The sequence below is a fragment of the Thermobia domestica genome, chromosome 2 (assembly GCF_964235325.1).
Source record: "Thermobia domestica chromosome 2, izTheDome1.hap1.1, whole genome shotgun sequence".
Classification (NCBI taxonomy): Eukaryota; Metazoa; Arthropoda; class Insecta; order Zygentoma; family Lepismatidae; genus Thermobia; species Thermobia domestica.
Window position 1 is genome coordinate 150,098,581 of NC_137455.1, and position 12,034 is coordinate 150,110,614.

General features: G+C 36.5%; 1 protein-coding gene across 9 annotated transcripts in view; it reads right to left on the reverse strand.

The window, feature by feature from the left end:
* Nucleotides 1–12,034, reverse strand: part of LOC145676199 (protein lingerer-like) — a 143,278-nt gene that overhangs the window by 85,140 nt on the left and 46,104 nt on the right. For 8 of the 9 annotated variants that reach the window (XM_081747160.1, XM_081747120.1, XM_081747143.1 and 5 more), the window contains exons 8-10: nucleotides 9,134–9,377; nucleotides 5,495–5,655; nucleotides 2,875–3,201 (exon numbers count right to left, since the gene is read on the reverse strand). In XM_081747160.1, the coding sequence (XP_081603286.1) occupies nucleotides 2,875–3,201; nucleotides 5,495–5,655; nucleotides 9,134–9,377 (732 nt within the window). The remainder of the gene's footprint in view (nucleotides 1–2,874; nucleotides 3,202–5,494; nucleotides 5,656–9,133; nucleotides 9,378–12,034) is intronic. The other variant, XM_081747158.1, reaches the window with a different exon arrangement.

The following is a 12,034-nucleotide window of genomic DNA, read 5'->3' on the forward strand; positions in this document are numbered from 1 at the left end:
GCATAACCTTGATGTTGCATAATAACACCAAGACGAAACCAATTTTTGTCCGTATCTAATATAAATACATAGAGTAAATTATTTAAACCAAAAAAACCTGGTTTCAACAAAAAAGGGGGGGATTTATACTTTTTTTAAAAAATAAAAACCATGGTTTTTGCCAACCCTGGTCCTTAGCCAACTGGATTGAGTGCCTACTTTGTATTCCTATTTCTGTGAGATCCATATTAATATTGTCCTCCCATATTAATATTGTCTTCCGATTGGATTTCCAGTTAAAATTTTGAAAGCATTCTTACCTTCTTTCATTCTCGTCACATGACTTGTCCACCTGAGCCTCCTACACTTGATGACCCTAACAAAGTTTGGTACACGGTATAAATTACGCAGTTTCTCCGCATGAAGTTTCCGTCATTCCTAATTTCAGTTCCTCTTGGGTTCGAATACTTGCCTCAGGATTCGATTCTCAAATACTTTTAGTCTGCGTCCTTTCCTCAGAGTAACAATACAACACAACAGGCATGATCATTGTTTTTAGACAGAATTTGCGAAGACAAAAGATTTTGAACTCAATAGTAACATGAATTCCCTGTTTTCAGTTGACATTTAATTTCTTCGTGGATATGGTTTTCGTCTGTTAATATTGATCCTAGATATTTGAAAGTATCTACTTTGTCTGAAGCATTATTTGATGTTTTAACGTATCCATAATTCGCAGTATTATGATCACGGTTAATTCCCGTACATTTAGTTCTCTCTGCATTTACTTCCAAACCTATGTCTGCACAAACGTTTAGTAAGACCTCTGCACTTCTTTCTACTGCTCTTCTATCATCCCCTATCAGATTCAGCATACGCCATAACCTGGTGAATACCATTCAACTCTAGGACCTGGTTGCTATCTTTGCTTGTCCTTATAAGCGTACTCCAGAACGAAGTCGAATAATAATGACGATAACGAATCGCCTTGTTTCAGGCCATTCTCGACATCAAAACTCGTGGATAAGTATTTTCCTACTCGGATTTACTCTGGGATTCACTTAAATGCAACTTAATTAATCTAGCTTAATTTGTCGGTACCCCAACGTCTGTAAGTATGTTATACAATGTTTCCTTCCTAACCAAGTCGTAGGCCTTTCTAAAATCAATAAGCAATTGATATATTGGAGTATTGTATTCTCAATTATTTACGAGTATTTGTCGAATGATAAATATCTGGTCGATAGCTGATCGATTACGCCTGAATCCACTAATAATCTTCAATAATTTAATCTGTGTAATGTTTGAGGATTTTATAGGATGCTCACAGAAGGGAAATGCCTCGATAATTAATACAATCAGTTTTGTCGCCTTTCTTGTAAACTGAAACAATGATTGACTCAGTTCTTGTGGCAATTTTTCCTTGTTCCAGATAATGAGGATGAGCTTGTGTATCTTGTTCCACAACTTTTTTATCTACAGTTAATATTTGCAGCAGGAATTTCGTCTACACTTGGCAATTTGTGTTTCTTTAATTTCTTTATAGCCATTTCTATTTCTCATCGGTTACGCTCTGGAGTACATGGTTATGTTCGTGGAGAAAAGAAAATGCACACAGAATAAGTTTTTGGCTACATGTTAAGCAAAAGATGTCTTTCCATCTATTCAAAATGCTATCTGTATCAGTTCCATCATCCTTGTTTAATACATACGCGCGAAGTTGACTATCTTAAATTCCTTAATGCTCTTATAAATGCCCCGAATGTTTTTGTTTTTACTTTTATCTTTATTAGTTTTTGCTTACAAAAATTCGCAGTTTCCGTCTGATGTCAACGAAATTTTGTGTAGTTACATCGTTCGGACTTTGCAGCCAACGAAATTTACCTGTTTTCTCTTCTCTGATAGTTTAGTGCACTCCTGATCGAACCATGGTCTGTTCCTACGTACTTCGGCGTGTCCCAATTTTTCTTTTGCTGAAATTTTAATGCTATCCCTAACTTCAAGCCAAGTATCTTCAACACTAGTGCATTCCACACTTAAAACCGAGAATCTATTCCTACCCCCAAAATTAAGGGTAGTTTACTGAAAGGTAAAAACTGAAAATTACTACTTTCTCGAAGGCGGCTCTAAAATGGCGATTTTGTTTAAATTTCATACTTCAATAACAGCCCTATACTGTGGTATAAGTTTTTCTAAAAAAAATCCGGAAGGAATAGTTTACTTAGGAGTGAGTTCTTTTAGAACGGCATCATCCCCCATTTTTTCCCCTCACATTTCATAATTTAAGAAAGAAAAACTTCCTGGCGCGGATTCGAACCTAAGATGATCTTTATCAGTTTTGCTTTTACTTTTATTTTACCACTCGATTAAATGTTCGGTGACATTAGGGTTCAATTGCTGGTTTACATAGGGAAACTGTTAAAGAAGTTTGCTGTTCGTGTATTTCAATTGATATTTCTTGTTTGGTTCATATATACGTAAATCAATTACTGAGATTAAAATGTTAGGATAGTGAAGCTATATTTTCATGACAAAAACACTGGATAGGTTTTCAGAAAATATTTCGTACGTGGGTCTAAATCCAAGATTGAGTGTCCTCCCTTGAGTGAAGTTTCAAAGTTCTGCGTTCAGGAGTACGAATTCTCTCTAAATTCTCTTGTAACAGCGTTGACAGCGGAATAAAGTTAGCCCATATTTAATTCTTTCTCTTTTAATTATTTTACGCTATTATTGAACAAAAATATTGGAACTAAATGTGTCAATACGGTTTCCTCCTACTGAAATCTTCAAATATTTTGAATATATAAAGAAAACTGAGGTGTTTTTGATTAAACTTCATTTACAGGATACGCTACTATCTTTTTTCTCCCCCAAGATTGTGGTATGTAAGCTTACCTTTTGGCTTTGTCCTAAGGATGCTGAGAGGCTGGACTGACTCAATTCTTTACCAGATTGTGTCGTGCTGCCTGAGTAACTATCTAGAGCAGAAGACTGGTTCTTTCCTGCACTGCTTCCGCTTAGCTCTAGACTGGAAGTAGGGGCAGAAGTAGACACAGAATCCAAACCACCTCCCGAACCTCCTCCGGAATATTTCGATTGATCAGATGGAAAATCGAAGGAATTTGTTTCACTCCCGAACTCTAATGCACCAAACTGTACATCAAGAAAACCAATACCACTATTTATCGCATCACCTGGCATTTCCACGGCTGAGGATGGAATCTGAAAGAAATAAAAAAAAGAATGGGAATAAAAATCATTAAGTTTTCCGAATCATATTAACCAACTGCATTTAGCACAGGGGTTCTCAGTCACTGTATGGTGTAAGAAAGGATCGGTTATTTCAGTATATGCTTCTAATTCACTGATTTTTCAAATTTATTATCCTTATGAAATAAACCATTTCCTTGCGTAATATACTAATTTACTGCGTGAGCAAATCACTCAACGTGTTGTCACATCCCTTAAGTTTTTAGATTAATGTTCATAGTAACATTTTTTTTAAATATTTCTTACACAAAAGCAACAGTTACTTCATTAAGCATAAATAAAAAGAATATTTCAATTATTTCATAATATATAATAATGAACAAAATATTCTGTAATTAAAGTATATATAATGCAATAAAATACAACTGCCAATAATTCATCCCTTGCCCCTTTCAGGTTTTATTGCCTAAAGTAAATGCGTTGACAGGGAAAAAAAGGAAACCTTTTTTTTCCTTTCCATTTTTCTCTCTCGAAAGAAAAAATGTTGAGAGACAATGAGAAAGTGTGCACAGAAAAAAGGAAATATTCTACTGAGAGCTTCAAATAACTGCATTTAAGTCCTCTTTCGCTTCGAAGTATGTAGTGGTGATAAGACAAGCACGTTCCTTGTGCACAGTTTACAGCCTTATTTTGTGATGGAATGTTACGATTTGTTGATTGGGCTACATGTAATCGTTTTGATCATACACGTTGTAGCAATGGATTCTCAGCTTTTCCGGATAATTTTTAGCATAGGACTTGTGGGTTTCACTGTCCTCTCTCTGGATGAGATTTCACTGATGAGGGTTGTGGAGAAAGTTACTATACGTAACGCTTAATTGTAACACTATCCTTCTACCACAAAGCCAATTGTTCCAACATTGTTCAACTATGCGAAAAATGCTCAAATTTGCATGTAAAAGAGCCACGACGCATCCTTCCCATATATATACTACGACACATTTACTCTGCTACACATCAGCCCAGAGGTTGATAAACGTGTACGTACAGTTTTGTTGCTTAAGTGACTTCGTGATTCTGTATGTAAGTTGAAAGTGTCGCTGTATGTAAGTTGTTCGGATGGAAATGAATCAGTTTCTGTTGCCTGCTGTTTTCGAAATTTATTATTATTAATAATTTTGAAATGTACTACTTTTCCCTACTTTTTTTTTTAATGTAAAATTCCATATGCTGTTTCCAATATAAACACGATTCATATATTAATTTGTTCTTTAATTATTTCAAACTAATAAGTTAAATATTTTTTGTTCACTAGTACTTCTGAAAACTTCATAATTAATTTACTTTCTAAGAATAGTCGAAGGGCTCCTGTACCAGTTATAAACAGTTTGGCTTATGTTCTATATGATTGTTTAACGTCTCACAATTATGAGACTAGGATAAGGAAAACTGTGATGAGGTGGATAATAATTGTGGAACGGAACGGAGAATTTCGAGAAAACCCACGAACATGGTGTTGTCCACCACAAAGCGCCCATCTGGAGAGCTGGGATCAAACCAAGGATCCTACGCGTCAAAGATGACCCCTCTACCACTGAGTCATCGCGCCTCCACCTGCATTAAGAACAAATATGAATGTAATACAGGAGCAAAATAAGTCTTATAAAATACGTCCAAAGTTCTGATATAATAATAATAATAATAATAATAATAATAATAATAATAATAATAATAATAATAATAATAATAATAATAATAATAAAGATCAAAAATAATTTCACACTTTTTTTTCATTCAGAATTGCACGATAGTCTTACAACAGTCTCAATATTTATTATATGTTGTTGTATACCTTAATAATACACGAAAATATCTACTTTGTTCAATATAAGTCCTAAATCTGGTTAGAGAAAATTACGTTTCATTATTATTTATTTATTTACTTAATTGATTTGAGTTTAGCATCACTTCCAGTACCGAGGCTAAATAAAATGTGGCCATACAGTTTAACACGGCATCAATCTAGGTCTCCTGGCCCAAAAAGGAGAACGGAGGTTAACTATTTTATATTCAATTATTTAAATATTTAATTGTTCGTCATTTCATATACATATAGCTAGACAGAGAAAGAAGGAGAGACAATGTTAATGCTACTAACGTAAGTTATTTTCCATATGATTTGAGAGGACACACGACCAGCTGCTGTTTATTGAGATCTGCAATTAGATAAGCTGATAAAAGAATACATCACCATGGAAATACTAACAGAAATGGATATTTTTACTTTTAGAGAACTACGAAATACCTTCGATGGCGGTGGTACTCGAGGTCTCTGCGTTTTTGTTCGTGCTGGCAGGGACTGCACAGTACTTTGGGATGTTACAGGTGCTGGAACTGATGCAGCTACTTTCATCTGACTGCTGTAACTTGCTACTGAACCACCAAAACTTGATGTAGAAAAAGAAGCTGTAAAATGATAATAAACTCGCAATTAACTATTAACTTTTCAAATTAATATATAATTAAATCAATATATTTTTCAAACAACTACTGTACAAGTTTTGCAAAATTAACAAACACCTTCGGTCAAGACAGTCTCTCTCTAAGTAAAACTGGTTTCTTTTACTTAACTTCCTTATACGTCAAGACTAAGAAATTCATTAAGCTGTTACGGTCAAAATTTATCCATTGTAAAATGCGAACAACTTGACGTTACCAAAGATCTGAGTGATCCAAATTAGAAATGACCCTTCTAAATGATCCAAATTAAAATGATAATGACAAAAACCACGCATATGTTTAATTTTGACATGGCGATTCAAGCATGTGTACCGAAATTTTACAGGAACGTTCCACGAAAATGAAAGGTAAAATGTGTTCGAACATATGTACAAATGTTAGAGAGTCAGAAGAAAGCCGAGAGCATGGGAATATGATTCTAATGGCTTGCACCGCTGAATTAACTCGAAACAGGAAAAAACCGATTTCAAATATAGTAACTTTAAAATTCATTTTCCCCATAGTTTCAGCGGCTTCTCACTTAAGTACACATTTGGGTTTCTGCATAAATGTAAAGTAAAGGTGGTTATATAAAGTAGCTCTATGAACTTCAAAATAAAGCCAGATTTCAAACAAAAAAAATTTCCGGTATGTTCACACAAAGACAAGGCTGTTCATGCTGGACAATTCACAAAAAGCAACTGAAAGACTTATTTGACAATAGAATCTCTAATATTACAAGTACTTGACAACAAAATTCAAATGTTTAACGATAATATATTTTAAATAATAACTTCATACTAGAAAACAACTAAAGTATATTTACTGTATATACACGCCTACAATGACTTCTTTTTTTCCATAAAAGTTTAATATACTACTTCACAACGGATCCGGTGTTGATGATAAATTTTGTTTCTAGCAGTTCATTCTGTACTTTTTTTCTTCTTTGTCATGTGTACACTTTCTCAGTTAAGCTTCCTCATTTGCTGTTAGTGATCTATTGCAATACTTATCTGAGCAAAATGGTTTTGCGAAAAGACACCCATAGTATCAACAAACTGAGGGATGTTGTTAGATAAAGTGTCACCTTCTAAATTGAAAGTTGCCCACACTTAAATGAATTTTCCAGTGAGGAAAGACGCTGATATATTAATACATATGCCCAAAACAGATGTAGAAAACAATAAAAGCAGGAATACTTTTATTCCTCAATGCAGTTTTTCCATCTTTCATCTGACTGGCATTCCATTCACTGCCCCCCACCCACCCCTGCCATCAAGACATTATATAGCGTATTGTCGAAAGAATAGTTGCTTTTCAAGATTACATTAACAACTTTACGAAATATAAAAGTTTGCATTAAGAAATACATACGCAAGAACAAAATGCTAATTTACGCCTAGACCATAATACTAGGTAATTTTAGTATATATCTGAAATATGGTAAAAAGAAGTGTTATAACACGATGAGTTCCACGATACGTTATTGGATAGCATATGAAAGACATCTGATTTAACCCTGTTTCTATAGTTTTCCTTCTAATTATTATTTTCGAAACACACACTACTTCACTACTTTTTGATTCGTGATTTTTGCTTAACATTAAAAATCAATCTGAATAATTCGTAAAACAGTCACTGCATATGACAAATGAGCAGATTAAGTCATATGCTCCCAAGACAAATGAAAGAAAAGGAAAGTGAATAGGAAAAGGGAGCAGCTAAAACAAACTGCAGATTCGTAGCTTCCGGTACATAAACTAGAGTTCTGGAAAGTGAGCAGGCACAAGTCAAGAACCCCAAAACAGTTCTACGTATATAATTTCCATCATTTCTAAGTCACTATTTAGCATAATCATCTGTCACTGCTTCTACAACGAACACAAGTAAGCAAATACAACTAGGTGATCACACTTAGTAAAATCCAGGAATAACTTAGAAAAAATTAATTTCAAATAATTTTGAATAAATCAAGTGACACTATTCTTTGCTGTTTTCCTTGTAATATAAATTAATGGGTATTTGTGACTACATACGAGGGAGGTTCAATAATTACTGTCCCCGGCATATTTAAAATACTTGAGCTGGGATGGCTGATGGGGGATATTGTAGCCTAATGTCTTAGATGCGTATGTGCTAAATTCCAGAACCATAGCTGCTATATTAATATTCATTTTTGTCGTTTCAGGTGTGAGAAGTGGCACCTAGCTTGAAAAATGGAGAAAACCGAACAACGAGCTGTCATCAAGTACCTCCAGAAAAAGGGGTTAAGCCCACAGGAGATTCATGAGGACATGATCAGTGTGTTGGGTGATAGGACTCCTTCCTACCAGGTGGTAAAAACTGGTGTCGCGACTTCCGTTGCGACAGGAAAAACTTTCAACAGGCCCCTGGTGCTGGTCCTCCAACAACAGCATGCAGCCCACAAAACATTGATGCTGTGCATGATACGATTATAGCAGACAAACGAATCACGTTGCAACAGTTAGCAGACATCATGCACATCTCTGTAGGCTAAGTAGAAAAAATTGTACATGAACACTTGGGATTCAGAAAGGTGCCAGCGCGATGGGTGCCCAAAATGTTATCTCGTGAAAATCAGAGAGACAGAGTTCGATGTTCATGGGCTGGTTTGGAGGTTATGGGGGCAGACCTGAAACAGTTCTGTGATAGATTTGTGACAGTGGATGAGACATGGCTCCACCGCTATGATCCCGAATCCAAACGACAGAGCATGAAGTGGCGGCACAGCAGTTCGCCTCCCCCACGCAAGTTCAAAGTGCAAGCATCAGCACGCAAGATTATGGCCACAATTTTTTGGGATGCGAAGGGTGTGCTCCTTATTGACTACCTGAAGGTTGGACACACTATCACGGGGGCCTATTATGCAGCCCTAATCCCTAAGTTACGCGAAGCAATCAAGGAAAAACGGCGCGGGATGTTGAAGCGAACAGTGCTGTTCCACCAAGATAATGCTCCGGCCCACAAAAGCCTCTTACTGGTGCCGCAATCCATGCTGTTGGTTTTGATGTGTTGGAACATCCTCCCTACTCACCCGACTTCGCCCATAGTGACTTTCATTTGTTCCCAAAGTTGAAGAGGCACCTCAAGGGGAAGAAGTTTCACTCAAATGCAGCTATTATTGAAGCTATGGAGAAATGGCTCACGACTCAGCCAGAGACTTTTTTTGAAGCTGGCATAGTGTCTTTACAGCATAGGTGGAAGGAGTGCATTACTATGAAAGGAGACTTTTTGGAAAAATAATACTGCTTATAGGTCAGGGACAGTAATTATTGAATCACCCTCGTATACTGTGGGTTGTCCAGCAAGGAGAAATTCTGCTATACTCTCTCACGTTGATTCCGACTCCAAGCTTTGGATAAGCATTACATGTTACGTATGGATAATTATTTCTAGTATGTCAGCTCTAATAAACTACTGCTACCTGCAGACGATGTAAATGCTGAAGGACTTGATGGCTGATACGGTGCGGACGACGTCACAACATAGCTGTTAGTTGTTGAAGATGGTACTGCACCATAAGAGGAAGCCGTAGAGTTGTTCACAGATACTGAACTGCTGCCTAAGCCAACTGCTGATTTCAAGCTCTCCGTGGCTTGAGTTAATTGACTGAGGTACTGGGACTGTGCGGGAGTCATTACACCAACACCCACTGGAACTGGGTTCTGAAAGAAATAAAGATAGTATAATTAATTTTATAGACATTTTTTCCCCTTGATATTTTTTTTTTCATTCTGAATTTTATTTTTAAATTATTAAATGAGTTAAAGGAAGTATGCAGAAAAATCCTGGTTTATTTTATGAGACTAGGTCCGGAGTATGTGTATCTACTACACATATACAGGCGTACCAATATCACGCACGTTTACATTGTATAAAATAAAAAGATTATTAAAAATGGGCAAAATTCAACAGTAACCTTAACTGATTTTTCCGAAAAGGATTTTGTGTATACGTAGCCTCAGAGATAAGAGTACGGGAGAGAGTGCTTCAGTGCAAACTTAAGCAGGAAATGGTTCTACGAAATCACAGGTTACTGAATCTCTTAGTCATACAAAGTACGTACGTCATCCATTACCAGGTCAGAGCTCTTACCTATCTATCCTGCTTGTGAAAATCATAAGCTAGTTGACTGTTGAGTAGTGAAGACTAAAGGTTTTGTGTGTAGCGTGATAAGGCTAGCGGCGGTCTGTTTCATTAGGTCAATGCGAAGTTACTCGGCACAAAGACACGGCGCGGAGTGTGGTCACATTGTTCGCAATTGGAAGGTCAAAACGTGATCAGCATTGCACATAAATTGAGAACTGACCACAGTAGTGTCATGTCTGTGGCCGAAGGATCAGGCAAACAAATGCTTCGAGGAATATCAGAGAAGGATGTCAAAGCAGTACCACACTAGAAGACAATTATTTATAGTGTTCTTTGCTAAACGGAATCGTCAGTGCACGGCTGGTTAGCTGCGTGATCACCTGTCTGAACGCCAGTACTCGGACAGGAGTATCGCATCAAACTGTCACACGACGCCCGAATGAAGTAGGACTTCGTCCATATAAGTCTATAAAACATATTCCGTTTAAGGTGTTTCAAGAAGAAGCTTGCCAGCGATGGTGTCGAGATGGTATGTGGTCAGGTGAAGAATGGGACTGGATGCCTTTACGAAAATTCAGGGCAACCCAAAAAAAAAAAAAAAATCCTGTGAAAAGGAACAAAACGTTTGGAGGCTTTATAGTCTGGGTTGGCAAAATGATCAATGGACGTAGCGAGTCAACTACTGGAACGAGTGTCTGTGGCAAATGCAAGATATAATGATGTCATGTTCCACAGTTTCGTGAGTCCAAATGGCACATTTATGGACAATGCTTGTCCACATTGAAAAGCAGCTGTGGCCAATTTCGTTGACAAGGATAATCAGCGTATGAAGTGGTCCGCGTACTTCTCAAATCTCAACCCATAAAGCATATTCGGAATACTATAGGGAGATACATTGCCTAGAGGGCAGCCCCACCACAAAATCATCTTAAGCTCCGAAAAGTTCTAGAAGAGGAGTGGCGAATTATTTTCTTTTAATATGCCACTGGTGTTAGACGCGTATGTTTTAAAAAAAATAGTTTACCATATACTGGTTTATTCGTATAGTCACTACCTTACATTTGTTTTATACATTTTGATTATTTTTTTGCGTTCTGCTGGCGGATGACCCTACTTTCCCCATTCACTGTGTGGCAAACTTGTGGTACTACTACTACAGATGATCATTGACTAATATTCTGATTTATAATGTATTGTATTTCTTTACCTAAATAGCATTAACGTAAATACGATGTTCATGTTTAACTTTCCGTATTCTCTTCTTTCAGCCTGGATCACTTTACCGTGACAAAGTTCAACATGCGCCCACACAGACTCTTCTCAGCTACTTTTCTTATTTTTTCTCCTACTTCTTTCCCTCTCTATCTGACGAAATGTTAAACGGAAGTAGCAAATGATCCCACGTGTTACTGTGAGAAATATTAGTTCTTTTTTCTGCACCTTTTTAAAACAATTCGTCAACACGAAGTCCTGTACGAAATTCGAATGTCATACCTTAGTGAACGCTGTTATCCCCCCCCCCCCCTACCTTAAAAAAACGCTGTGACACATGCTTATTTAAAATGAGAGGTACTTAGTTCCATGTCTGTTAAGAGATTCACAGAAATAAGACATCATATTTCAATAATTGTAATGCCTACCCTTCCTCAACAATCCCTTTCCTTCGCTTCAAGGTCAAATATCATACAACGCTAAAGCACGTATCATGATTTTAAATAAGTTCATATATCACAATTACATTTCTCTAACCTTTAGAGATTTCGATATGGACATTTTAATATAACTACTACCCCTGTCTCCTCCCGCTGAAAACATTCCTTAGTAGTAACCTTATCGTCACAAACCCTATCTACTGTCCAGTTTTTAAGTTTTTACCTTAAGCGGTAGAAACTGAAGTAATTTATATTGTATTGGCACTTCGGAATTACTTAAGACGCGCTATACACCACGAGATCAATCCTAGGAAATATCTTAGGATTTATCTTCGGAAAAATGTTATGACATATCTTATAGGAAATTTTACCCTTTTTGTGCCATACACGTGAAGAGTTTTCCTGTCTGACCGAATGACGTTTATTAACATTGTGAAATAGTTCTATTTAATAAAAGTACAAAATTGAAGAATTACTATGCTAACCATACTGCACATCCCACTGATATTAATAACAGGCGTTATATTGTTAAATTGGATACCTCTAAAAAAAAGAACATAAATGTCAGAAGGGTGCTGGAA